Here is a 27,941-nt window from a genome sequence, read left to right on the forward strand (position 1 = left end):
AGAGCAAGGAAACACAGCCTGTACTCCCTCCCCCGACCCTGGAAGATGCTTTTAGCGATGACTTAGATGACTCCCATGTTTGAAAATATCCAGCTCCTGGGTCATCTCTCAGCCCTTGGCCTTTGCTACACTGCCACAGCCTTAGCATAGCTCTACCCACATTACCCTCCTTTCCTATAGCCACCTTCCCCCTCCCCCTGCCCCAGAAGTATCACCTGGCAGGGGCAAGCTTGTCACAAAGGCTGGATTCTCATTGCTGCCTGAGCACAGGGTTGATTCAGGCTGGGTGCCCCTGGGCCCCACGAGGCCGGTGTGGGATGGGGTGGGCTGAAGCTGGGCAATCAACCCTGCCAGGTTGGTGGGGGCTCCCTGTCCCTCTCTGTAGGGTATAGAGGACTGCGGGCTGGGTGCCCCCCAGAGCTGCGGCTGGCTGAGGGGTGGGGGTGCCTGCTGTGCACCAGGCCTGTTGTGCTGGACCCTTTGCCTGAATTGGTTCATGGGAACTCCAGGCTACTGGCCCACTGAGACCACTCCTTGTGCCTTCAGGGCAGACTTTGTATTTTCTAAACTATCCCATGAGGAGGAAAATCAGATTTGCCTTGAAGGAGGAAACTCCTCTGCTTCCCTGAGCTACCAGCCCACAAGCCCTGGGATCTGTTTCAGGCCTTTCCCTCTAATTTAGTCATAGCAGGGTAGAGAGCTGTGCCAGGGGTAGGGGTGGGATGAATAAACCGCCTGACCTTAGTGACGCCCAGAGCCTAGTACCTCACCTCGTCTGTGTGTCAGGCACACCTATTTCATGGTGCACCTTGTCCAGGGCATTAAGATTGGGCGCTGATGGCCACAGCCCTCGGTGGTCTTGAAGTCCCCCAAGTCTTGGGCATTATGATTCCCCTGGGGTCCATTTTCACACTGCCGCGACCAGGAGCGATTCCTGAGCTCCCACCCGAGCTCCTCGGAAATGCAAGCCCAGATCCTGGATGTGAGACGAGAGGACAGACACAGAAGCGCGGGCGAGCTCGGAGCTGGACCCCACGATGGAAAAGCCCTCCCCGCGAGCGCGCTTCGGCACGGGGCGGGCCTGGGGACCCTGACACGACCGACGGTGGCGCAGTCACCAGTGCCCACCGCACTGCCTCGCTCCCCCACCCTTCACCCCAGCCCAGCCCAGCCCAGCCCACCGGAAATGACGATGCGTGCGCAGGCAGCAGTGACGTTAGAGGGTCCTGGCCGCTCCCAGTCACAGGAGTCAGGCTGGGGGAGGGGCAGAGTGCCCAGCCACGCCTATGGCCCTCGGGGTAGTCACAGTGATCCCACTCGCTGCGCATCTTGGGTTGAGGTCCAGAGATCAGGAGACACGAGGACATCTTCCTCAGGTGCCCCCACCCCTGCAGGCTGCGCTGCCCTTCCTGTCCCCAGACCCGTCATTCCAGCGCTGGGCACACGTTGCACTGAATGATCTCGCCGCCATCTGTCTCCTCCTCCAGTCTGAGGTCAGCGCCTGGCGGGGTAAGGCGCTCAACACATTTCAATGAGTGAGGTCATTTGGCGTCCATCCCCCTCTTCCCCGTACACCATCTGAGTGTGTCCCAGACAACCGTCTGTTCTGATAGGGGAATTAGTTTAGATTCTCACAGTCCTTGTGGTCAGGAAGTGCTTCCGTATGTCCACCTCTCATCCCTGCAGTTTAAACCCTCGAGACCTGTCATCAGTGGAGTGACCTTAGGATGCTTATGCCGAGAGTGCGCGCCTGTGGCCTCACCCTTATTCCTTTACTACCTCCTCATGGGCTTGTTGGGGGATTCAATGAGTTAACACAGGCCAAGTGCTTAGAACAGTGCCTGGGCCATGAGAGCACTACTGCTTTAGGATCATCATTATTATAACTTTTTTACCTGGGGGATCTGTTCCTTGCCCATCCCTACCCCTCTTCTGCCAGGGCTACTAAGGGGCTGGGGAGACCTGTCCAGGGACCTTACCTTCCTGGTGGGGGTGTCTCAGGGGCAGATGAGACCCCAGACATGGGCCTAAGAGACATGTAGAGAAGCTCCAGGCACATTTGCTCATGCTGGCTCCTGGACTCCATGAATCACAGTGTGTGGCCCCGCTGCCCGGGAGCCCTCTGCCCCTCAGCAGATTGAGAGCTCCTTGAGGGCAGGGACTCTGGCCGGCACATAGCAGGTGCCCCAAGAATGAGCAAGTGAGCGCTCTAAAACCAGTGGCAGAACCATATTCCTTTCCCTCCTTTGCATCTCCGCCCCAGGTGGGATCCACTTGCCCCACCTGAAAGACTCCTGAAAGAACTAAAAAATGAATCTGAGAAAGAGTTGGTGAAAATGTGTCATTCCTATTGACTGAAGTGGACTGCCACAGGGGCTCTACCTTCTGTGGTCACCCAGGAGGGATCTTCGTTCATTTGTCCAATAAATAATTTCTGGGTGCTAGGCCGGCACTAGTTGCTGGGGAAGCAGGGAACAAGACAGACCCAGTCCCTGCTCTCATTTCAGTAGAAGAGGCAGACACAAACCAAATAAAAAGGCAAAAATATTTAAAACGGGAGTAAAAGTTTTAGGAAACACACTGGGGGCTCAGATAACAAGAGCTGGGGATGGGAAATCTCTAAGGGAAAGAGACTTTTACAGTAAGTCCCCAAGGATGAGAGGGGAACAGCCACATGAAGCGTGGGAGGAGGGATGTCCCAGGCAGAAGGAACAACCTGCACGGAGATCCTGGGCAGAAAGAGCTTAGGGGGTTTGAGGAAATGAAGGAAGACCAGCGTGGGTGGAACTGGGGGGCAGGGGGGAGAGGGGAGCAGGGCCCAGATGGGGCAGGGTCTTGGAGGTCACCATGGAGCGTTCCTAAAAAGGGCTCCAAGGTGTTTTCAGTGGGAGAGCTTCGTGAGCTGCCTTTTCCAGTTGCTTGGACTGTTCTGCAGAGAATAGATTAGAGGAGGCAGGAGTGGAGGCTGCTGTAGATGGGAGATGATGGGGGCCCTGGCAAAGGTGGGGGCAGTGGACAAGAGGGAGGCAGAAAATATAATATACGTGTTTGGGGGGATAGCATCATCAGGACTTGGTGATGGGTTAGACGTGGGCATGACAAGACGAGAGACACCAAGAGTGACACTGGATTTCTGGCTTCAGCACCTAGGAGGTGGCATTTACTGAGATGACGTAACTTAGAGACAAAGGTCAAAAGAGATAAGGGTTAGGCTTTGGGGGAGGAAGTGTGGAGAACAGAATCACCCACAATGTGGCAGTTTTAAACACGGTGCCAGCTTCTCTGACACTTCTTCCATGGGGAGGTGGGCTGTAGGCCCTCTCCCCTTGAATCTGGTGGGCTTGCGACCGCTTTGACCAATAGAGTATGGTGGAAGTGACTTTATGTTATTCCCATGCTCCATACTAAAGGGCCATACAGCTTCCTCCTGTTTCTCTCAGGACCCCCTCTTTGTGTGCACCCTTTGGGACACTCCCTGTCAGAGCCCAGTGTCCCAGCTGTGAGAGAGGCCCAAGCCACATGCAGAGGTCTCATGTTGGTGCTTCCGTGTGCGCCTCTAGCTGAGCCCAAGTGCCAGATATGTGAGTGAAGAAGCCTCCAGATGATTCCAGCTCCCAGCTGTTCCAAGTTTTAACCCCTCCCCCAGCCATTCTAGTCTTCCCAGCTGAGCCCCCAGACACGGTGGAGCAGACACAAGCTACCTCAGCTGGGTCCTGTCTGAATTACCGACTATGGACTTTACGATAAATTGGTTATTGTTTCATACCAAGTTTTAGGAGGTTGTTATGCAGCAATGTACCTAAACCACACATCAAACTGACAACCAAGTTCCAAGATTCCACCTCGCCAGCATCACCTGCATCCTCCTTCTCCATCCCACCCGTGACTGCCTCTGCTCAGCCCTCATCATCTCTCACCTCCCGGCTGGATTCCCGGTATTCAGGTCCTTGTGTCTTCCCTGCAGCAGCCAGAATGACTTGGTTAAGACATAATGATATTCAATGACATTATTCCCCTGCTTCAAAGGCTCCTCATTGCTCAAAGAATAATATAAAAGCTCCTTAACTGGACGTATGCAGCCCTTTATGGTCTGGTCCTGGCCCACCTCTCAAGCTTTATCTCTTTTTTTTAATTTTTAAAAAAATTTTTATTTAGATTTTTTAATTTTTTCCTTTTTCTCCCCAAAGCCCCCCAGTACATAGTTGTATATTCTTCGTTGTGGGTCCTTCTAGTTGTGGCATGTGGGACGCTGACCTCAGCGTGGTTTATGATGAGCAGTGCCATGTCCACGCCCAGGATTCAAACCAACGAAACACTGGGCCGCCTGCAGCGGAGCGCGCAAACTTAACCACTCAGCCACGGGGCCAGCCCCTTGAGCTTTGTCTCTTATCACTCTCTACATTTCACCCTAACTAGGTGTTTCTGTTCTCTGGATGAACCAAGCTTCTGGGCCTTCCTTCCGCTTGTGGATGTTGGACCGTTCCGTTTGCCCTTTCAGATCTCTTTGCATCTTCCCCATCTGCTCCATGCCTGGGAGGCTGAGGCTTTGGTGGGCTGCATCAATGGGCTCCCTTGCTCTCTTGCAGTCTGTGGGCCCACTGATGGGGAGCACTAGCAGAAAATTGGGGGGCAGGAGAAGAGTGAGGGTAGGGTATCTATCCCACAGCGCCCTCCCTTCCAGACCCCACCAGCTCTCTTCTACAGCTGGGCTCTCTTTCTCTGGGTTCTGACAACCATTCCTCCCCTTGCCCCTTTAGGCTTAAGGATGGCTGAGGCTCCTCACTGCTTCTAGACCCAGAGTGCTTCACAGCCCTTGTTGGTTTCTCTTCTCCCAATTAAACTCTCTTTGGTTACTCTGAACGTTCCATCTCTTTCCTGTTGGGACCCTAACTGATACTCTCAGGCATCTTCCAAACCTCAGCACAGCCTCGCCTACTCTGTTGAGTCTTTTCTCACCTGTTCCCACCACAGCCCTGGACAGACTCCCACCCTCGACCCCATAACTCTCTATTGCCTGTTTCATTGTCCCGTGTGTCTCTCTTGCTCTCAGCAGTAGGAACTTGCCTTTGTAGCTCAGGTCCTAGCACCTTCCAAGGTACCTGGCCTTTAGTGGGTGCTGAGTCATTGCCTGTTGCACGATTCGATTCCTGGTTGAACTCAGAAAAAAGGGCTCCAGGGAGGGCCATGGGAGCCACGGACTAGAGACTCTTTATGCTGGGCATAAAAGGAGGACGCGGCATGGTTTCCATATGGGATTTCATAGCTAAAAACCTACTAGGGAGTCATCAAATTAATAAGGGATAAGTAATTTCTTTAAATTTTCAGAGGGTATGTTTTACTAGTAATATTTTTTCTGCATACATTGTCTTTTTTCTTAAAAATTTTTACTATAGGGGCCGGCCCGGTGGCCGAGTGGTTAAGTTCGTGCGCTCCGCTGCAGCAGCCCAGGGTTTTGCTGGTTCGGGTCCTGGGGGCGGACATGGCGCCGCTCATCAGGCCACGATGAGGCGGTGTCCCACATGCCACAACTAGAAGGACCTGCAACTAAGATATACAACTATGTATGGGGAGGATTTGGGGAGATAAAGCAGAAAAAAAGAGAGAAGATTGGCAACAGTTGTTAGCCCAGGTGCTGATCTTTTAAAAAAAAAAAATTACTATAAAAGTTTTCAAGTACACACAAAAGTAGAGAGAATAGTACAATGACTCTCCACATACTCAACACAGAGTCAATAATTACCAAGATTCTGCCATATTTGCTTTATCTCGCCCGTATGTCTTTTTCTTGCTTGCTTTGTTTCAGTATTTTAAAGCAAATCCCAGTCATTAGGCCATTTTCCCTCTACACTCTTCAGTATGCCTCACGAAAAAATAACTAACAGCATTTTAAAAACAAACGGTGGGGATAAATGGGTATTTTTCCACCTGGATGTGTTAGTGATCACATTCCTCAAGACAATGTTAATATTTTTTCCCTACTATGGGGGTGAGAGTGTCCAGGGACCCTGTAAAATTTCCCGGAGATGGACATGAAGATTTTGTGAGGTGCCAAATGCCCAGTGAATGGGAGCAGATCTCTTGAGGTTGGACGAGGATAAATGGACTCGTTTAAATCCATCCCATGAAAGCTGATGGGAAGAGCAGGGTCCATGGGTGACCAGTAATATTTCAGGGCCACTTGGAGTTCCTGGTTGCAAACCACAGAAGTGGCTCTGAGTGATGGGCGAGACCAAAGGGCTCACAATTACTCCCTGGGAATGGCCAGTTAGCACCTGCTCTTTCGTTGTTTTTTTTTTGAGGAAGATTAGCCCTGAGCTAACATCTGCTGCCAATCCTTCTCTTTTTGCTGAGGAAGAATGGCCCTGAGCTAACATCGTGCCCATCTTCCCCTACTTTATATGTGGGATGCCTACCACAGCATGGCTTGCCAACCGGTGTCATGTCCTCACCCGGGGATCCGAACTGGCGAACCCCAGGCCACCAAAGTGGAACATGCAAACTTAACTGCTGCGCCACTGGCCCAGCACCCCCTTTTTTTTTTTTTATTAAAGATTGGCACCTAAGCTAACAACCGTTAAAAACCGTCACAACCGTAAAAAAAATCTATTTTTTTTTCTGCTTTTTCTCCCCAAATCCCCCAAATACATAGTTGTATATCTTAGTTGCGGGTCTTTCTAGTTGTGGCATGTGGGACGCCACCTCAGCATGGCCTAATGAGCAGTGCCATGTCCACGCCCAGGATCTGAACCCGCGAAACCCTGGGCCCCCCGAAGCAGAGCGTGCAAACTTAACCACTCGGCCCCAGGGCCGGCCCCCTTTTTTTTTTAACTCAAATTTATTGAGGTGTAACATACATATGGTAAAATTCACTCATTTTAGGCATACCGTTACATGAACTTTGACAAGCATATACAGTCATGGAACCCAAACTACAATCAAAACATAGCATGTTTTCATCACCCCCAAAAGTTTCCTCATACTCTTTCATAGTCCATCCCTTCATCCTGCTGTCAGCCCATGGCAACCACTGATCTGTTTTCTGTCCCAATGTTTTGCCTTTTCCGGAATGTCACATAAATGATAAAATTCAGTACATTGCCTTCTGTGTCTGGCACAGTGCTTTTAACATTCATCCACACTGTTGCCGTGTGTGTCAATAGTCTCTTCCTTTTTGTTGCTGAGGATTAGTGCCATTGTGTGGATGAACCACAGTCTGTTTATTTACCAGATGACGGACATTTGGGTTGTTACCAGGTTTTGGTGATTATGAATGAAATTGCTATAAGCATTACACAGGCTTTTTGTGTTGGCTATATGTCTTCATTTCTCCTGGATGAATACCACGAGTGGGATTACTGAGTCATATTATAATTGTATATTTTACTTCTTAAGAAAATATAAATGCTCCCCATCCTCACCAGTATTTGGTATTGTCAGGTTTTATATTTTTTTAACCCATTCTAATAGGTATGTAATGGTTATCATTTTGTGGTTTCAATTTGCATCTCCCTAATGTTTAAGATTCAGAGTTTTTAATGTCACTCTGGCCTGGACTGAGTGGGTTGAGTGATTTGTAGAGTGTTGGATTTTTTGTTCTTTAATGCCAAATAAAGGTACTATTCATTCATAGGGAAGACCTACCTCTGGAGCAGGGACAGAGCTCTCCTGTCAAGTCTGCTCATTTGGGGACATGACAACACCCCTGTCCCCCTCCTCCCTACCTCCACACCTGTCCTACCCTGCCTTTGTGCCACCCTTTCGATGCCTAGATGGTGCACCCTTCATTTTTCACCTGTGGGATTCCTCCTGAAGCTAAATGTCAAGTCCTTTTGAAGCATCTAGGATTTCCAGAAGCTTCCAGACATAGTATGCAAGATGATGTTATGGAAAAAGTACAGCCTCTTTCGGGGTCAGAGCTGGGTCTGCTTTTTTGGCTTTGTTCCTTACCACTTGTGTGACTTTGGGCAAGTAACCTGACTGCTTTGAGCTTCCGGTTCCCCACGTGTAAAATGGGGATAACAGCTACCTCAGAGGTAGGTTTTTGCTGTGTTAGAGATAGTCGTCACATTATTATTATTACTACTATAATTATTATTAATTAGCTTCTATCAAAGGCTCACTGGGCTCAACCATGGCTGCTTCTTTCCGTGTGTGTTTCTCTCCATAGCTAATTGCTCATAAAGGGCAGGCCCGGTGACTTAAGGCCCCTAGGCCCCCGTCTCTGACCCTGTGCTGGTAAATACCAGTCCCTCAACACATTTGTTGAAATGGATGGACCTAAAAGGATTCTTAGGGAAGGCAGGTGGTCAGAAAGGAGTTGTAGGACCCGGAAGGACCTTCTGCTCTCATCAGGCCAGGGAGCTGCTCTCCTGGAGCAGGGGCCGAGTCAACGCCTCCCTTCCACAGAACGGAGGGCTGAGCCCGGGGCTTGTGGCTGGAATAACAGCGGGGCTGCCTGGACATGTGGGTTTGACCGGTCAGAAAAAGGGAAACCAAGAGAACAGATGCTCAGGGAAAAAAAAAAAAGGAATGAGGAGGACATGGATTGGCAAGGAAGGAGTGGGCTGGCTGAGAAGCTGAGGGCCCAGTGATGGCGTGGGGACGGAGGGTGAGAATGGGGGCGGGGGGCGGGAGGCTGGGAGGGTTGTGGGCCCTGGGGGCTGGGTGGAAGCGGGAGAGATGGAACAGAGGCAAGGCTCCGACGCAGAAGGAAGGGCGCAGAGACACCGGGCTGGGCTGAGAAGCGCCTAGTACTTGCGGCAGCCTTTGATCAGAGCGGCGGACTCCCGCGGCGGGAGCGGACGGGCGGGGCGCGGCAGGTGCGGAGGGCGGAGCCAGGCGGGGCCGGAGCCAGGAGGGCGGGGCCGACGCTGGGCTGGCGGGCGGGGTGCGCCGCTCGGCTCCTGCGAGAGAAGCCGGGGCCGCGGAGCTGGAGCTGGAGCAGGATCCCGAGCCCGGGCCGGGGTGGGAGTCGGGGCCGGGGCTCGGCCGGAGCGGGCTCCAACGATATGGGGTCGGCCGACTCCAAGCTGAACTTCCGAAAGGCGGTGATCCAGCTCACCACCAAGACGCAGGTGCGCCCGGGGCCCCGGCTTCCCTCACCCACCTGCCGGGCTGGGGGCTGGGCAGGGCCGGGGTGGGGGGGCGGCTGCGTGAACTTGGCTCGTCTGGACTTGGGGGGACCGGCAGGCCCACAGGGTGACGCTGAAGCCAGGGCCGGAGCGGGAGTCCTTGTCCTGTACCCCAGGGCTCCGTCCCCTAGCCTCCCACCCCCAGCTTCCTCTCTCGGGAACATCCCTCTTCCCGCAGCCGCTGATGCCACCTTAGGCTGACGTGTGCCTACTCCCTGAGCCAACGTCGCTGCTGTCCGCCCCCTGTCCTGCACGCCCCCTCCGCCCTTCCAGCCTCACATCTCCAGCCTCCCCCGCCCCCACTCACCCATCCACCCCACTGCTCTCCTCCCTGCCGCTCGGTGCTCGCGGGTCCGGGACGCACAGACCCGGCTGACTCAGTGCAAACAAAGCCGGGCCAGCGCCTGCCTGGGTCGGAGAAACAGCTGGTGTGCAGCGGCAGCAGCCTTGCTGGGCCCAGGTCAATGCCCACAGCCAGAGAAGGCCCAGGTTTTCCTGGATACACGCAAAGAGTGGCCGGCGTTACTGCAGCCTGGCAAGGGGACCTGTTTCCAGGCCCATGGAGTCCAGTTTCCCAGCTAGGGACCCCTGCTCCAGGAGGCTCCTTCTCTGAGGCCCAGTGGTGGGGCTGGCTGTGTTTGCCAGTACTCTCTGTTCTCCAGGTCAGGGCTAAGAACCCTCTAGGTTGCCCTTGACTGCCTGGTGTGGGGCTTGGAGATATCTTTCAGCCTAGTCCATGCGTGCACACCCCTTGGAGTCCACAAGTGGCACAGAGGCTACCTCTTTGCCCCCAACACACAGGACATGGCCCCAGTAAGGCTGCTTCCCTGCCCACTCCTTCTCTCCTCACCCCTTGAGCTAGGCTGCTCTGGCCTCAGAGATGCTCAGCCTTGACTCCCCAGATCCCCCACTTTCAAGGGAGTCAGGACCTGCTGCCCTCTGGGACATTCCTCTTACCCCCACCCCCAGAGCTTCCTTTACTCTTGGCAGTTAGAGTGGGATCGAGGGAGCCATCTCCCCACAGCCAGCTGGTCACAGCTTCAGAGGCCAGACCACACTCTCTTGTTCCCACAAGAGGAAGGTCAGGTGCCCCGCAAATGCCCAGGGCCCCTGGGGAGTCCAGGCCCAGTGAGAGGCCTTTGATAGAAACCAGACGTTGCTTCTCACCAATTCCCCCATGGCTCCTGGTTAGTTCTGGCACTTGGCTTTCTTTGGATGTGGCTTCTAGATCTGTGGGTGGCAGGTGGGCCAGCTCTCAATGTGGAGCCACAGGGAGAGGTGAGAGGAAGGCTCCCATGTTTACCTACTGGAGACGGAAACATCTTGGTGAAATGAGCTATGGGCTGTTGGCTCAGCAGCCAGGGTCCTTTGCTGGGCCAGCAGGACTTGCTCAGCCAGGTCCCAGAGAGTCTGGGTGGACTAGATGCCTACCTGCTCCGGCCCCCTCCCCCAAATACAATGTGCCTCTGTTTTTCCCTGGCTGCAGTCCTATGACGGAGCTGATTGAGTCAGTGCTGTCCCATTTCTCAGCTGAGGACAATGAGTTGGCTTGGGACAGGACTGGAGCCAGAGACCCGCCTGGATCTCCCTCCAGAGAGCGCTGGGGTCCTGCAGGTGGGATGGGGCCTGGGCTGCCTGGAGAGAGAGACCCTCAGGGGCTGAAGCCTCGGGCCCTGTGTAGTAACCTGGCTTGGGCAGTTTGGAAGTGAGGACCAGATCCCAAATGGTTGTTCCAGACCTTGTCACTCAGTGTTCCCAAGGAGAATGAGGCCAGTTGTCCACAGGGTGTCCTCCAGTCCCAGTCCCTCAGAGGCTGTGCTGTGCACACAGAGTTTTGCTCTGGGCAGCTGAGAAGCCGACCTAGCACCTTTTCCCGTAGCCGGGGCCTGAGCTGCTTCCCCACCTTCCTGCGCTGCATCCTGTTTTCTTCCTGCCCTGGGCTAGGTCTGACCCTGGTCCTGAAGGCTTTCTCTGTGTTTCCTGAGCCTTTTCCCAGAGTGGGTGGGGCCCTGGAGGGAGGACCTGGACCAGGGCCCCTCTCCTCGACCCTGCCTATTTGGAGATTCTCTGCTGTAGGCCGGATGAGATCTGGTGGCTCCATGTTTACATGCACATGTGTGTGTGCATGTGTGAATACTATGGTGACATGGTCCCCAGAGCAGGTCACCTTTAGCAGGCTAGAGCACTGCTAGTCCTTCCCTCCTCCTCCCAGAGAGGTTCAAAAGATGCAGCTGGTCCCCCCGGCTGGCGGGGAGTCTGGCCTGTGCAGGTCCTGCAAAGCTGGGGTAAGCATATCTGGTTTTCCTCCAGGAGAGCTCAGCCCCTATACCCCTGGCAGCATGGGACTGCCCACCTCTAGCAAAAATACTCCTTTCAAAGAAACTGGCTTGGATTTTAGAAGCTTCCTTGGGTTGGGTGGAGCCTCGCTGGGGTAACTGAGGCAGGAGCTAAGCCATGTCCCTCCCCTTGGGAGCCTAAGGGGCCCCAGTGACCCTGGCCGATACCTGTAGCATCAGGCTAGTCTGGTATGGTCAGTTAATGGTCACTGAATTGAAGTGTCCAGCCACAGTGGGACCAGGAGGGGAGGCCCGAGTTGGGGGTAGGGGAAGTGAAAGTCGCTACTCATGAAGTTCAAGGCCAGCTCCCATACCTGGGCCTTTCCTCTGCTTCCTGGCTGGGCTAACCTGGCCCTCCTAAGTTCCCTCCTAAGTCTCTCTCCTCATTTCAGATTCAGTTCCTAGGTGACACTTGCCTGATGAATTAGGTCAAAGGTTAAGTCCACTTGGTGCTCAGATAAGTTTCTGCTCCTTTAGGGGGATAGTGGCTACCTGAGAGGTAGGGGAAGTGTCAGAGATGGGAGCTTCGCAGAGTGAGGAGGGTGCTGCATGCTTTCTGGGGTGTCCTTCCTCACCCCCACCCCGACCCACCACTCTGGGGTGTGGTGCCCCTGGACCCCACTGAGTCTGGAAGGCTGTCCTGGCTGTGGGCCCAAGGGCCAGCAAACCCCAGCCCCAGGGACCTTCCTTTGGCCTTTGTTCCTCTCCCCCAGCTAACTGGCTCTACCAGTTCTGGGACTGAGCAGGCCCTGGTGCCAGGCCTGTGCTGAGGGCCATGGCCACATGCTGCCCTATAGCTTGGGGAGTGGGCCAGGGTACACCTGGGCCTTAGTGAGGCTTTTGGCCCCGGCCCGGAGTTTGGACAGCTCCACTGGTGCTCAGCTCTGCCCGGTGACCAGGCTGAAGGGGTCTCTAGGATTAATTACAGCCTTTAGCTGAACAAATATTAGCTGAGCATCTGCTGTATGTCTCAACTGCAAGGTCAGGGAAGAAGGGCTCATGGACTAATGGGGCCCAGAGGCAAGTGCACTCAGCCTTGGAATCAGGGACTATGATGAGTGACTGAGGTGGGAGGGGAGCAGGGTTCCAAGGCGGGAGCAAGCTCGGCAGTCCAGAGCTCTGGGAGACTTCTGGCAAGAAGTAGCTTCAGAGAACGGAATTATTTTTAAGCAAGATATATATATATATTTTTCTGATGATAAGAGTAATGCAGGGGGCCGGCCCCATGGCCGAGTGGTTAAGTTTGCCCGCTCCACTTTGGCGGCCTGGGGTTTTGCTGGTTCGGATCCTGAGCGTGGACATGGCACCCCTCATCGGGCCATGGTAAGGTGGCGTCCCACATGCCACAACTAGAAGGACCCACAACTAAAATATACAACTGTGTACCGGGGGTGACTTGGGGAGAAAAAGCAGAAAAAAAAAAGATTGGCAACAGTTGTTAGCTCAGGTGCCAATCTTTTAAAAAAAAAAAAAAGAGTAATGCACATTATGCATGGATTGTGGTGAGAGCAGGGCCGGGTATCAGGCCTTTCAGAGAGGGGAGAAGGCTCTGTTGACTGGAGCAAGCCGGGCAGGTCTCACACAGGAAGTGCTATTCAGAAGGGTAACAGTGCCTTGGACACCCTGGCCTCTCAACAGATGAACATTCAAAGAAAAAAGTAATACTACATGCGCTTACAGAAAAATATCAAGAAAAGTAAAAACCAACCAGAGAGATAATTGCTGTTAACATGCTGTCATTTTCTTCCAGGCTTTTATTACTATGTAATTTACACAGAATTGTGATCATCTTATAGTTAATTTTATATCTTGTCTTTTTCACATAACATTGTACTCTGAGCATTTTCCATTGTTTACTATTCTTTGAAAATGTGCTTCTGATAGCTGCATAATATTCTAGTGTTTGCACGTGGCTTAACTTTTTAAGCATTCCCCAAGTGGCGGTGATTTAGGCTGACTCCAACTTTTCACTGTTATCAACAAGAACGCTTCAGTGAACATCCTCATACATGCACATCTCTGATCCTTTCCTGAGGAAGGATTTCTAGAATGGAGTTTATGATTCAAACTGGTTGTGTTGTGGGGATAGAAAATACAAGAGTGAGGGGCTGGCCCAGTGGTGCAGCGGTTAAGTGCACACATTCCACTTCGGTGGCCCAGGGTTCACCGGTTCGGATCCCGGGTGCGGACATGGCACCGCTTGGCAAGCCATGCTGTGGCAGGCGTCCCACATATAAAGTAGAGGAAGATGGGCACGGATGTTAGCTCAGGGCCAATCTTCCTCAGCAAAAAGAGGAGGATTGGCAGCAGATGTTTGCTCAGGGCTAATCTTCCTCAAAAAAAAAAAAAAAATAGAAAATACAAGTGTGTGTGTGCATACATGTGCATACGTGTGTGCATGCGTGTACGTGTGTTTAGGTAGGATCTTGGCTGGCTGGCTGGCTGGGCTCTGGACCCCATCCTGCAGGCAGTGGGGAGCCCCTGAGGTCTGTGCTGAGGGAACGATGCCTTTGGTGCTGTGCTTTGAACATGGGGTGGGGGCAGTGTGGAGGTGGATGGAGGCGGTGAATTTGGAGGTGGGGCCCTGGCAAGAGTGGCCTGAAGTGCAGCACCACCGGTGGGCACTGAGAGGAGCAGGTGCCATCAGAGAGCCAAGGGGATGGGCTCCTTTAGATTTGGCATCTGTTAGTGTGCCTGGAGAGGGTGGAGGCCGCGGCTGAGGGGCAGCTTGGATGAGTGGAAATGAGCACCTGTCCCTTGTCCTCCTCCTAGGGGGAGGGGCACAGCCTGGGTCTGGTCCCTGGCACTTGACCTAGCCGTGTGGCCTGGAGAGGTCCTCAGGTGGGGAGGCCCGGCCAGAGGACGACAGTGAGTTACTCAGGGTCACATAGTCCCTCAGGGACTGGGTTGGGCTTTGGCTGCTGAACTTGGTGCCCAGCTGACCCCTGACCATCTGCACCAAGTGTCCCCAGCCTGCCTGTGCTGGTCTCGTGGTAGCTGAAGGATGTCCCCCAAGTGGAAAGACTCCTGGGTACGAGGGATGGAGCAGGGGGACTGTGGCTTCCCTCTGGGGGGGCTGCCTTGGCTGCAGATTGGGCAAACAGGACGTTGGCAAGAGATTGTACAACTCTAGACACTGGGTTCCCCCCCAGCCCGTAGAAGCCACCGATGACGCCTTTTGGGACCAGTTCTGGGCGGACACGGCCACCTCAGTGCAGGATGTTTTTGCGCTGGTGCCTGCGGCAGAGATCCGGGCTGTGCGGGAGGAGTCACCCTCCAACCTGGCCACTCTGTGCTACAAGGTGAGGAGTGCCCGGCGCCTCGCTGCCACACCCAGCTGAGCCATTTCCCACCCTCCCAGGGAGGCTGAAGCTGGCCGAGCCTTGCGGTCCAGGAGGGCAGACACCCAGGACATCCCCCCCGCCCAGGTTTGGGCAGTCTGGTGGCTTCAGCCACTTCTCCCCGCTAGCTGGGCTCTTGGGGAAAGTGGTCATGGCAGCTGCCATCTGTGAGGCACCCTCTGGACCAGACCTTGCTGAGCACTTTCCACAGGTCAGCTCATTTAGCTCACCCTGTGTGGATGGTACTGTTAGTGTCACCATTTTACAGATGAGGAAACTGAGGCTCCAAGGGGTGGTCACTTAGCAAGGTCTTAGTCAGTGAGTAGTGGGCTAGGCTGTCACTCCTGTGATGGTCTAAGATGCTCTCTGGCCATGTCCTGTCCCCCTGGGCTGGCTGACCCTGTCTGGAGAGGTAGCACTGCTGCCTCTTCTCCTCTGAAGCCTAGGGTGCCCATCCTGACCACCAGTGCCGGGGCCCCACTCCCCACCCTTCCAGCATGCCCCTCTGCCCTCCCCACAGGCCGTGGAGAAGCTGGTGCAGGGAGCCGAGAGCGGCTGCCATTCAGAGAAGGAGAAGCAGATTGTCCTGAACTGCAGCCGGCTTCTCACCCGTGTGCTGCCCTACATCTTTGAGGACCCTGACTGGAGGGGCTTCTTCTGGTCCACAGTGCCCGGGGCAGGGCGAGGAGGGGTCTGTGGGCTTGTCTGGGGCTGGGTGGAGGGTGGAGTTGCAGTGACAGGGAGAGAACGCTGGCTCAGGGCTGGCCACATTCCTCCAAACCTCTTCCGGGGTTTGGGAAGTGCAGGGGTAGGGAGAGTGGGGGTTGCTGCTGAGGAGGGGGTCAACTCCTCCTCCTTGAACCCTCGGTTCCTCTCCCACAGGACTCTGCCCACAGCTGGGCAGAGATGGGGGCAGGGCCGCTGGGCCCTCTCCCGCCCGCGCTGGTACCACCCTCTCCCTGGGTTTATCTCCAGGCCAGTGGCCGAGGGGTGGGGCCCAATGGTTCCCAGCGATTCCCAGCAAGGCCGAGGCTCTCTGGAGCATGGGGGACACGGCCTGGCCACTCCCAGTCAGGGGGGAGGTTTCCTCACTCTTCCCAGCCCCACTTCCCGCTCTGTCCCCCTTCTGTCTTGGGAGATTTGGGGTCATGGAGAGTCTACTTTCTTTTTCTTCATCCCTATGCCCATGGGTGCCTGCCTGAGCCCAGACCCTGTCCTCCCCACCCCCCAAGTCCTGGGGCCACCTCTCCTTGGCCAGCTACCACTGAGGTGGCCTGTGGGTGCTGTGTCCCAAACAGGGAGAGGACGATGACGAGAATGCCCGGCCCCTGGCCGAGTCCCTGCTCCTGGCCATCGCTGACCTGCTTTTCTGCCCAGATTTCACCGTCCAGAGCCACCGAAGGAGCACTGTGGTGAGAGCCCTCCAGCCCCCCACCCCCAGCCGGGGAGGGCTCCAGTCCTGGTTTGGGCGGTTGAAGTTCCCTTGGGCAGGATGCTGCTAGGACAGAGGCTGCTGTGGGAGAGCTGGGCCGCCTGGCACAGCTGGAGAGGAGCCAGCCGGTGTGTGCGCGGCCCTGCCCCCTGCATCCGGGAGGCTGGGCACAGGCACCCATTGTCTTCGCCTGGTGGCGGGAGGGGGTGTGGGGCTTGGACACCGGAGGCCTGGCCCTCTCACTTCCTGTGGGTTTGTGGACTCGACCTTGAGTGTTCTCTGTTCCCCACCCCCACGCACCACCAGGGGCACCCACTTCCATTCCCCTCCCTCCTTATCTCTCTCTCCCTCTCTCACACTGGGCTGAGCGAGTAAAAGAACCAGACTGAAGGAAAACGAGCTTTTGAGAGGTTGAGAACATTCATTTCTTCCCTTGTGCATTAGCACCTGGGGCATTTTGAGGGTCTGTCTTTAGAATATGAGCGTGTCACTCCCCCAGAGATGGTGGGGGGTGGGGCTTGGGTTGGCCACCCTCAGCCTGATCTCACCCTGACCCCTGTCCCTAGGACTCAGCGGAGGACGTCCACTCCCTGGACAGCTGTGAATACATCTGGGAGGCTGGTGTGGGCTTTGCTCACTCCCCGCAGCCCAACTACATCCACGACATGAACCGGTGAGCTTTGCGCGGCCCCAGAGCCCGTGTTGTCACTGGACCCCTGGCCTGGCCCTTGTGCAGCTCAGAGAGGAGACCATGCTTCTGGTTTTTTCCAAGGACGCCTTGCCTACTCGTGACCCAGCTTCAGCCTCACAGGAATAAAAGGGGTCGTTTCTCTTCATGGACTTAAGCTGGGGCTGGGCAGGGTGGGCATGCCCTCCTGGAGAATTGGAATCCTCAGGTACTGAACCCCTCCCCCCCATAATCTCCTTTCCCAAGGATGGAGCTGCTGAAACTGCTGCTGACATGCTTCTCCGAGGCCATGTACCTGCCCCCAGCTCCGGACAGTGGCAGCACCAACCCGTGGGTGCAGTTCTTTTGTTCCACGGAGAACAGGTGAGGGGCCCCTGGCCTTTCTTTCCATCCTCCTCCTGGTTCCAGGCAGCCCAGAGCTGAGACGGTGCTCCATCCACGTCTTATTTGAGGGGAGCTGCTGCCCCCTGGTGGTGATGATTTGTAACTTGACCGCCACACCTTATGCCAGCGCTGTCCAGTGTCCCATTGTGGGGCCTGAGTGACTTGTGTCTGGGTCCTCCATTTACAGCCATGCTGTCAAGTAAAAATGTAATGCAGGCCACATATGCAATTTAAACATTTCTATTAGTGACATTAAAAAAGTGAAAAAGAAACAGATGAAATTAACTTTAATGATATATTTCATTTAACCCACTATATCTGAAATATTAACATTAACATGTAGTCAATATACAAAATTACTGCGATGTTTTACATTCCGTTTTCATGCTGAGTTTTCAAAATCAGGTGTGTAGTTTACACTTACAGCACATGTGAATTCGGACTAGCCATATTTTAAGCTCTCAGTAGCTACATGTGGCTTGTATGGGGCAGTGCAGTGTAGACAGGGGGTGGTTGGGGAGCGTAGTGAATACCCTGAAGGATGAGGAGGTCCGGCCACATGGGGACGCTCATGGGCTATGGGGGCTCGTATGGGTACATGAAGGTGTCACATGGTGGGATTGCATATTTGGAGCGGGCACACGCTCTCCAGCTGTGGAGCTCCAGCTGTGCCCAGAGCTGTGCTGACGGCACAGGAGTTAATGCCCCTGAGGGTCCTGGTTCACCCTCTTACTTCCAGACTCTGATTTGCATGTGGCACATCTCATCCTTCAGGTTTTCCTGGCCGCCTGCCTAACTCTTTTTTTCCCCAGAAGAGAAGGGAACCCAGGTGACTCCCTCCACCAGCTACAGTCCAAGGCTGGCCCGAGTTATCTTTCTCACCATCCTTATCAGGCAAACAGCCACCCTTTGCCACTCGCTTCACCTCTCTGGCTCTCAGTTTCCTCATCCGTAAGATGAGGAGCTTGACCCCTGACATCTCACAAATCTCTGAATGGAGTCATTCTGTGACCTGGGAGCTGAGTGACTGAGCACGTGCTCTGCTTCCCGAGAGGACGCCCAGCTCCCTGTGGGCCTCCAACCCCTTCTCTGAAGCCCCGAGGGAGGGTACCTGCCCCTCAGAATCCTGACAGGCCTGTCCTTACACATCTGTCTGAGCCCGTAGAATGTGCTGCACCAAGAGTGAGCCCTGATGTCACTGTGGACTTGGGGCGATACAGGTGTGTCCGTGTAGGTTCATCAGTTGTAACAAATGTGCCCCTCTGTACTCACATCTGGGAGGGATGTGAGTGGGGGGGCAGGGCTATATGGGAAATCTCTGTACCTTCCTTTCAATTTTGTGGTGAACCTAAAACTGCTCTAAAAATAAAGTCTTTTAAAATGATAATAAGAGTAATAATAAAATAGCCCTCACCCCTTGGGGGAAAAATCTAAGGGATATGGACATGATTTCCTACAGAGAGCCCCTCATGACTGGCCATCCTGCTCTTGGTAATAAATTCCTTCTGCCCTCGGCCCATCCTGGCCCGGGTCTGGGATGCAGGCAAGGACGAGCAGGGCATCTCTTCTCCTTCAGGAAGCTCCTGGTTGTGCTCCCTGGCCCCTAGCCCAGGGCCTGGCACTAAAACACTTGTTGAATGACTCACCCGTGTGGTCCGGCTGGGGTGGCCAGAGGGCTGGGCCCGGGGCGTCTCTGCAGCCCCGTCCTCCTCTCCACCGCAGACACGCCCTGCCCCTCTTCACCTCCCTGCTCAACACCGTGTGTGCCTATGACCCTGTGGGCTACGGGATCCCCTACAACCACCTGCTCTTCTCCGACTACCGGGAACCCCTGGTGGAGGAGGCTGCCCAGGTGCTCATCGTCACCTTGGACCATGACAGCGCCACCAGCACCAGCCCCACTGTGGATGGCACCACCACAGGCACTGCCATGGATGACGCTGACGTAAGGATGGGGAGGCAGCCGGCCCTGCCAGGCTTGGATGGATGGCACCCCCTGTAGCAGAGCCTGGGCGAGGGGTACCCAGGGGGCACCTCGTGAGCCTGGGGGTATCTGAGGTCAGAGGGGGCAGTGCTGCCCCAACTAGGCCCGGGGTAGGGGCAGGGGTGAGGGCACCTGCTCACCTCCGGCTCCACTGTTGGCAGCCTCCAGGCCCCGAGAACCTGTTTGTGAACTACCTGTCCCGCATCCATCGCGAGGAGGTGAGTCAAGCACTGCTCTCGCTCCTGTGGATTCTTAATGCCCACCCCACACAGTGGCCTTGCAGGGGTGAGGGGATGCAGACGAGAGGGGGTGGGGGAAGTTCTGACCCCTGTGTGAAGGAACTGTGGTGTCCGTGGACTCGGGCCACCCCAGGTGAAATACTGATGGCAGGACTGTGAGGGTTTCAAGACGCAGGAAATGGCAGTGACCTCAACTGGGTGAGAGTAACCAGAAGCCTTCCAGGAGCGGGTGGCTCTGATGTCAGGTTTAGGGAGGGGGAATGGCTCTGGACTTAAGGGCCAGGCAGACCTGAGTTCACATGTCTATGACCTTGGAGGAGGTTCTTGTGCTCCCAGAGCTCTAACTTCTGCAGCTGCAGCATGGGGACAGAAACTGCTTTCTTGCCTTGTTGTGAGGATTAACTGGGTGGGCGGCCCGGCGTACAGCAGGTGCTCCATGGATGGCAGCCCTTTGAGAATGGTGGAATGCTCCTCTCGTGTGACAGGGCGATGGGGAGGGCCAGGAGGATGGCACCGGTCAACAAGGAGTCAGGGTGGGCAGGGGCCCAGTTCAGGGAGTGTGTGTGTGTGTGTGTGTGTGAGGGGGTCACTAGGAGCAGCCTTGCTCAGGGACAGGGGAGCCTGTGGTCTGGCGGAGGGGTCTGGGGCTCTCCAGATTTGCTCTGGACTCAGCTTCCGGAGGGGCCTGGCCCAGGACAGCTATTAATGACGTTGGAATCTGGGCCCCTCAGGCTCTAGAGGTGGGACCAGGCTCTGGGGGAGTGAGGAGGCATTTGGGGGGAGCCTGGCCTGGGAAGCCTGAGCCACAGGGAGCCAGACTGGACAGGCCTCTGCTCCCGCCCCTCCCAGGACTTCCAGTTCGTCCTCAAGGGCATAGCCCGGCTACTCTCCAACCCCCTGCTCCAGACCTACCTGCCCAACTCCACCAAGAAGATTCAGTTCCACCAGGAGCTGCTGGTTCTCTTCTGGAAGCTCTGCGACTTCAACAAGGTGGGCCAGCTTTAGGGGCCCCGCTTGGCGGGCCGCAGTCTGCTTTGAAAGGGGCGGCAGCTACTCTGGATGGCCCAGGGATGGAGACAGCATCTGGGGAGACTCTGAGGAGTGGAAGAAGGTGGGGCAGAGCTGCCCTTCCTCTGAGCCCACCCTCCTGTTCCCCCCACAGAAATTCCTCTTCTTTGTGCTGAAGAGCAGCGATGTGCTGGACATCCTGGTTCCCATCCTCTACTTCCTCAACGATGCCCGAGCGGATCAGTGTAAGGCCAGGGTGGGCATAGGATGCTGGGAGGGTTCCTCTCAGAGGGGCGGGTCCAGCCAGTCTGTCCTGCCTCCCAGGAGCTCAGGCCTGGGGCTCTGACCTCCCAGGAAGGGCTTCTTCCCGCTCCCCCGAGATGAGTCTCTGCCCTGGGCTCCCTTCTTCCCCTCCCCACCCAGCATGGTGACCCCTCCCATGCCACATGCTGCAGCTCGGGTGGGCCTGATGCACATTGGTGTCTTCATTCTGCTGCTTCTGAGCGGGGAGCGGAACTTCGGGGTGCGGCTGAACAAACCTTACTCAGTGCGCGTGCCCATGGACATCCCGGTCTTCACGGGTACCCACGCGGATCTGCTCATTGTGGTGAGGGGCCTCCTGCTGCCAGGACCTGGGTGCGTGGGCATGACGTCCTCTTGGCAGAGTCTGGAGGCGGCGGGGAGCCCATGGCCATCCCTCTGCCTCCCCACACAGGTGTTCCACAAGATCATCACCAGCGGGCACCAGCGGCTGCAGCCCCTGTTCGATTGCTTGCTTACCATCGTGGTCAACGGTAGGGGGCCGGGAGCCTGCCTTCCCTGTGTTCACCACCAGGTGGCACCAGGCCACAGGGTGACCTGCCACCTGCTCTCTGGTTCAAACCCGCCTGGGCCAACAGAAATAGACGGCCAGCTGCCTATGTACTGATCAATTTTCTAGTAGCCACATTAAAAAAAAAAAGAAAGAAAGAAACAGGTGACAATAATTTTATAATATATTTTATTTAATTCACTATATCCAGAATACCATCATCTCAACATGGAAGCAATATGAAAAATTATTGAGATATTTTATATTCTTTTTTGCCCCCCCATCTTCCAAATCTTGTGTATTTCACACGTGCATCTCAGTTAGGAATAGCTATGTTTCAAGTGCTTAATGGCCACATGTGGCTTGTGGCTCCCTCATTGGACAGTGCGGGTTTGAACAAGTATAGTCGGGGTGCTGGGATGTGCCCCTCCTACCGGCGAGGACTGCAGCCAGTTGCCCGGAAGAGGTGGCGGGAGGGCTCAGGCTGGCGGGGGTGCTGGGCAGCCGTGCACTGGGGCAGGATGACCTCAGCATGGCCACCTTTTGGAGAGGGTGGTCCTGGGTGGGACGGACTGATTTCTCTGTGGTCTGCTGGACTCTAGGGTGAGTGGGGCAGTTCAGGGTGCCTCCAGCAGCACCGTGAGCTCTGGGGCTAGAACTGTGACTCTCCAGTACTCGTTCGCTCACTGGCTCCGTCCCACCAATCTTAACTGAGTGCTAGCAAAGTGTGGCTGGCTCTGAGAACGTGTCTGTGACCAAGAAAGCCATTGCCCTGCCCCAGCTGAGAGGCAGACATGAGACAAGGATGCACACAGACCAATACGTGACTTGAAGCTGTGCGCAGTTTCACCTCTGACCGCCCCCTCCAACAGGCTGTGCAAAAAAAAGGATTTAAACATATATAGAATGTCAGGTTGATACTCTAGAAAGACTTGAAGATCCCGAGGTTGTAACCCTGCCCGATCATTTTATACCTGGGGAATTTTGGGCAAGTTTACGAACCTCTCTGAGCCTCAGTTTCCTTGTCTATAAAATGGAAGTGGTTTTGTCTGTGTCCTGCCTCCCCCTGAGAGGTGTGAGGAGGAGTGGGTGAGATGGCACATATGAGTGGCTTTGTAAACAGTATGGCTGTCCACACGGTGGAGGAACAAGGATGGAGCCCCAGCTGCCTCCTGGGACTCTGCAGAAGACAGGCATGGCCAGCGTGGCCTTGGTGTCTGGGGGCTTGGTCTTCCCAGCCTTGGGGGGGACTTCACAGGCAGGGGGCGGGGAGGGTTTGGGAGCAGGAGCATCTTGTCCCGCTCAGGCCCAGGCTGTGCAGGGATGGCTGGTGGGGGCCCCAGGAGTGAGCCAACCCCTCCTCTGCAGTGTCCCCCTACCTCAAGAGCCTGTCCATGGTGGCCGCCAACAAGCTGCTGCACCTGCTGGAGGCCTTCTCCACCACCTGGTTTCTCTTCTCTGCCGCCCAGAACCACCACCTGGTCTTCTTCCTCCTAGAGGTTTTCAACAACATCATCCAGTACCAGTTTGATGGTGAGGCACCAGCCCAAGCCCCTGGCCTGGCCTTGGGGGCAGGAAGCAGGGTGGGCAGTGGGCGAGGACCCCTTCCTGTCTAAGGAGGGCACACACCTCTGTCCGCCAGTTTGTTCAGCGTGCATTTATCGAGCACCTGCTGTTTACCTAGTGCCATGTTAGGTGCAGAGGAGACAATGGGAATAAAACAGAGTGCTCCCTGCCCTGTGGAGCTCACCGTGTGGGGTGGAGGCACGGAGGGGGCTTTAAACAGATGGGCACCAAGACAAACAGGTCATCTTAAATCGGATGAGAGGGAAGTTCAGGGAGCTATGGTCCTCATGGGTGTCACAGATGCTAGACTGCCTGATGTAAATTAGGGCCTTGCCACTTGTTAGCTCTGTGACTGTGGGCACGTAACTGAACCTCTCTGAGCCTCAGTTTCTTCATCTGTAGGATGGTCATAACAATAGTACTAAGAGTCCCTATCTCAGAGGGTGATGGAAGGATTAAGTAAAATAACCCCCAAAAAGCACATAGCACAGCGTCTGGCAACCTAAATATTAGCAGCTATTATTATTTCCCAAATAAGTAATATCTGCATTCGTCTATGAGGGATGAATGGGGGTGGGGTGGGGTAGAAAAGCATTTTGGGGGGAGGGGCAACATATGCCAAGGCCCTGGGGTGAGATGGTGAACTGAAAGCAGAACAGTGTGGTGAGAGGCAGGGACCAGAGAGGTGACAGGGCATTGAAGGTCTGGAAAGCGTCTGCATCTTCCCCAGGAGCCGAGGGAATTCAGCGTAGTCAGTGTGGGCGACAAAGCACTGGCACATGCCATATTATCCTTCCTCTCTGCTGTCCTGGCTCAGGCAGAGTCAAAATATTGAACAGCTGGCTTAGTTTGGACACTGATATGCTAGGGTAGCCCCCCCCCTTTGCCAGGTGTTACCCCTTAGCGCTGGATTGTGAGGGGGTCTGGAAGGTACCAAGGCAGGGCATCAGGGGGAGCTCAGCCCAGGAGCTCTTTCCCAAAAAGGTGACATCCTGGGGTAGCCACAGGCCCACACCACTTCTGCCTGGCTGCGCCCCTCGGGTGCCCGCCCGTGGGATAGACGCTCTCCTGTCCTCCCAACGCGCCCCCAGGAGGCGCGGGGGGAGGGAGAGGTGCTGGGAGCTCCCTGAGGTGAGGCCTGTCCCCCCCACAGGCAACTCCAACCTGGTCTACGCCATCATCCGCAAGCGAAGCGTCTTCCACCAGCTGGCCAACCTGCCCACCGACCCGCCTGCCATCCACAAGGCGCTGCAGCGGCGCCGCCGGGCCCCGGAGCCCTTGTCCCGCACTGGCTCGCAGGAGGGTGCCTCCATGGAGGGCTCCCGCCCTGCCGCCCCCGCCGAGCCGGGCACCCTCAAGACCAGCCTGGTGGCCACCCCAGGTTGGGAGCTGGCAGGTGGCAGGGGGTGTGGATACGGGCAGAGTTGGGGGCTGGGCAGAGTCTCTAAGGGGGTCACCCCCATCTCTGGCAAAGGCATGGCCTGAGTTGGGAAGCTGAGGGGATGGGGATGGGCAACTGGGGTGGGGCTGGAGGCATTGAGGGGGCCCAGGAGGGGTGGCTTGGTGGGGGCCCGGGCCTTGGGGCTGGGTGTGGGGAGATCAGCACAGCATCTCTAGAGTGGGTGGGCGGAGGAGGGAGCCTCTTCTGGCAGGCGTCTGGCGGGTGTCCTCAAGCCCCCCTGGGCCCCCTGCCCCCAGGCATTGACAAGCTGACGGAGAAGTCCCAAGTGTCAGAGGATGGCACCTTGCGGTCACTGGAGTCTGCATCCCAGCCGAGCTCGGCAGACGGCAGCCCAGCTGCGGAGGTGGGTGACAGGGACTCCTGGAGCAGGGTGAGGCTGGGCATTCCCTTTCTCCCTGGCCTCCATGGTGTGGGCTGGGCCAGGGCACTCTGGGGTCACCTTCAGCAGAGGGGCAGGGACCCAGCGCCCAGGGCATCAGTGTTGGCACTGCTGATTTTCAGGGGGGCGCTTCCACAGACCCCTTCCTTGTTTATTGGTCACAGGCCCAAGCCCTTGGTCTTCAGACTCCCCATCCATCACCCTTATCTGAGGCTGGGCTGGGCTGGCCTTTACCCAGCCTGCCCAGTCAGCTCCTGGCCCTAAACCTGTCACTGGACTGGGCTGGGTTGGGCAGGGCCTGGGGCCCAGGGCAAAGGGTGCTGGGCTGGGCTGGGCTGTCCCCTCCTATGGGAGTGAGCCCCCCCACCAACAGGGGCCAGTGGAGAGACCTCCTTGCCTCCCAGGCTCCAGAATGTGGGAGGGCCTGGGAAGAGGGGATGCTTCTCTGCCCAGGCCCTGTACCCACTCCCTCCGCCCCTCCCTCCTATTCCTTCCCCTGGGAACCAGGAGCCCAGCCAGGCGTGGCGGGAACAGCGGCGACCGTCCAGCTCATCAGCCAGTGGGCAGTGGAGCCCAACATCGGAGTGGGTGAGGGTTTGGGCAGATGGCAGCGAGGAGGGGTGGCTCAGGGTCTCCCGGTCCTGAGAACAGCTCAGCAAAGGCTCGCATGGGGATGTCTCCAAATCCAAGGACTGGCCTGGGAGCCAGGCTCGGGTCAGTCCTTCCGGCTGGGTGACCTTGACCTCTCTCTGACTCGGTTGCTTCCCCTGTCCTCACAGTCCAGAGTTCTCCCGCAGGGTTAGGCTTCAGCTGCCCACAGTGCTACCTTTCTTAATAAATCATCCTTTCCAGCTTCCTTCCCAGAATCACTTGCCCACTCCCTTACGTGTTTCCTGAGATCACCACTCATTGCCCTCGTGTGGAGTAATAAACGTCCCTACCTGACCCAGGCCATTGTGAGGGTCAAAGGGGACAGTTTCATGCATGTAGGACGTGCTCACTGTGAGGCTTGTACCTTGAATAGGTCCCTGTACCGTGTCAGTGGTGGGTGGGGACACTTCCTGCCGTGGGGAGCTCATGGTTCTGGGTCAGGGGTCAGGCCTGTCCTGCAGCCCCGGGAACCCCGGTCCCTCCCCCAGGTCCTCTCCTGGAAGTCCAAGCTGCCGCTGCAGACCATCATGAGGCTTCTCCAGGTGCTGGTTCCCCAGGTGGAGAAGATTTGCATTGACAAGTGAGGCTGGGGGCGAGGGTGAGCAGGTGGGCTCTGAGGAGGGGCCAGCCCAGGCGTGAGTGAGGGTGGGACTGGAAGCAGCCCCCCCTGCCCTAGACCTTCAGGGTGGGCTTTCCTACCTGATCATGTTGGAGACCGTCCCTCTCCCCGACAGGGGCCTGACAGACGAGTCGGAGATCCTGAGGTTCCTGCAGCACGGTACCCTGGTGGGGCTGCTGCCCGTGCCCCACCCCATCCTCATCCGCAAGTACCAGGCCAACTCCGGCACGGCCATGTGGTTCCGCACCTACATGTGGGGCGTCATCTATCTGAGGTGGGCCCCGTGGGGGGCGGGGCAGTTACCAGCCTGGGTGGGTCTGGTTTCCACCTGAGCGTCTGCCCAGCGGGACTCAGTGGGGGCTGTGGCCCTGGGTCCCACCATTGTAGTGGTCTTAATGTCAAGACAGTCCACCAGGGTGGTCTTGTCTGGTTGAGGGTGGGCACCCACTGCCCGGGGTGGGATATCAGGGTGGAAGGGGTTTGGGCTCCCATCCAGCTCCCCCTGGGTCTTTTCTGCAAGGCCTCCTAGCCCCCAGGTGACAGCCCACTCCCTCTGCAGGAATGTGGATCCGCCTGTCTGGTACGACACCGATGTGAAGCTGTTTGAGATCCAGCGGGTGTGAGGATGGAAGCCTGCAAGGGGCAAGGACCAGGGGAGGACAGGGGGCCCTGGTCCCCCTGATGCTCCGCCCAACCCACTGTTCTGAGCTTTAAATGACTACAGTCAGGGCTTGAGGGCTGGCAGATTGGCTGAGTCCTGGGTGGCAGGCCCTGGAGGGCCCCTGTGGCTGGGAGAGTGGGACCAGCTCTGACCCCTCCTTCTGGGCTGGACTTACAGGAACCTCGCGTCTCCAGAGCTGCAGGCCCCCGCCAGAGCCCCCCTCACACTCTGGCTCCCCGTTAAGACCTGTTTTCCGTGTGACCCTCAGTGCCCGCTCAGCTCCTGTGCTGCCCACCCCTAGAGGCCACCAGGTCACTGTGCCCGAATGGGTGACCCAAGAGGGAGCCCTTTGGACGTCCCTTGAGGCACCTGGGCAGGGTGAGGGGAGCCCTTCCAAGCTTCCTAACCTGAAACCACCTGGTCAGGCCTGGCTTGCTGCCAGGGCCCACGGGAGGAAGGAGCATAACCAGGCTGCTCGAGGGTGTCTGGGGGCTGGCAGACTGCACAAGCCAGACTGGGGGACCTCATGCATCTTAGGGGTTTGGAGTGGGGTGTTGGGGGTCTCCTGCTGTATTCTCCCAAGCCAGTGGATATAGCCTGGCTCCTTCTTATCTAGTACTCGGGGGAAGGGAACGGGGGTGGGGGCAGCTGTTCAGCCCTTGCCCCACCCACTGCCTGGATGACTCGGGGAAAGGGGGGCCAGGATGCCACCTCTCCATCCTGCCACTCTGGCCTCTGGGCCTCCCTCACCCCTCCTGTGTCAGTACAATCTTTGCTCTGTACAATCGGCGTCTTACACAATAAACCCCCCTCTCTACGCCCTGGCTCTCCATGCTGGGAGGGGAGGGTCAGGCCATGGCTGTTGTCTTGAGGGAGCTGGGGATTCTGCCTCCCAGAGTCGATCCCCAGAGAGCCCTCAGCGCATGACTGAGAAGCGGCATTTGTCATCTTCTTGGGTGGGGAAGTGGAGAATTGGACCCTCTCACCTGGGGTTTGGCCCCCTGGGCTGTGACCACCCAGAGGAAGAGCCCATGCAGGAGAGGTGCGGGGCCTGCCTCCCGGCCTCCTGCAGGGCCTCAGGCAGCTGCTGAGACAGCACAGGGTTGAGGGGTCCCCTGGGCCCGCGGCCCTGTGCTTGCCGGTGCCCGGCTTCATGAAAGCCTGGCCTGCAGGTGCCAGGGCTGCCCTCCCTGGGCCTCGCCCTGGGCCTCGCCCTGGGCACAGCCCACTGTTTACACTAGGCTCCGGG

General features: G+C 56.4%; 1 protein-coding gene and 1 long non-coding RNA gene across 5 annotated transcripts; one reads left to right on the forward strand and one right to left on the reverse strand.

Moving 5' to 3' along the window:
- Positions 1-687: 687 nt before the first annotated feature.
- Positions 688-1,463, reverse strand: LOC138916212 (uncharacterized). Its single transcript, XR_011423134.1, has 2 exons — positions 1,182-1,463; positions 688-976 (listed from the first exon to the last, which is right to left on the reverse strand). It is a non-coding gene; the product is annotated as an uncharacterized lncRNA (long non-coding RNA).
- A 7,389-nt stretch (positions 1,464-8,852) lies between these two features.
- HID1 (HID1 domain containing) lies at positions 8,853-27,509 on the forward strand. Of its 4 annotated transcripts, none has more exons than XR_011423135.1 (19): positions 8,853-9,074; positions 14,620-14,769; positions 15,329-15,499; positions 16,107-16,220; positions 16,807-16,913; positions 17,175-17,291; positions 19,035-19,257; positions 19,458-19,514; positions 20,385-20,525; positions 20,698-20,788; positions 20,999-21,150; positions 21,259-21,337; positions 22,723-22,887; positions 24,074-24,301; positions 24,619-24,725; positions 25,269-25,349; positions 25,901-26,018; positions 26,147-26,305; positions 26,591-27,509. XR_011423135.1 is itself a non-coding variant. In XM_070226940.1 (19 exons), exons 1-19 carry the CDS (start codon positions 9,009-9,011, stop codon positions 26,652-26,654), a joined length of 2,361 nt encoding a protein of 786 aa, XP_070083041.1. In that variant the 5' UTR covers positions 8,859-9,008; the 3' UTR covers positions 26,655-27,509. The 4 variants fall into 4 exon arrangements, 2 of the variants coding, with proteins under 2 accessions (XP_070083041.1, XP_005597235.1); XR_011423136.1 differs by having other exon boundaries at positions 25,901-26,010; XM_070226940.1 differs by having other exon boundaries at positions 8,859-9,074; positions 16,107-16,217; positions 25,901-25,992.
- Positions 27,510-27,941: the final 432 nt, after the last annotated feature.

The sequence above is a fragment of the Equus caballus genome, chromosome 11 (genome assembly GCF_041296265.1).
Source record: "Equus caballus isolate H_3958 breed thoroughbred chromosome 11, TB-T2T, whole genome shotgun sequence".
Taxonomy (NCBI): domain Eukaryota; kingdom Metazoa; phylum Chordata; class Mammalia; order Perissodactyla; family Equidae; genus Equus; species Equus caballus.

Bases quoted from the DNA above. Each gene is read 5' to 3' on its own strand.
- HID1 (XM_005597178.4), top strand. From the start codon at position 9,009: ATGGGGTCGGCCGACTCCAAGCTGAACTTCCGAAAGGCGGTGATCCAG. The intron at 15,500-16,106 runs GTCTGTGGGCTT...TGTCCCAAACAG, and splicing joins CCGGGGCAGGGCGAGGAGGG to GGAGAGGACGATGACGAGAA. The intron at 25,993-26,146 runs GTGAGGCTGGGG...TCTCCCCGACAG, and splicing joins GAGAAGATTTGCATTGACAA to GGGCCTGACAGACGAGTCGG.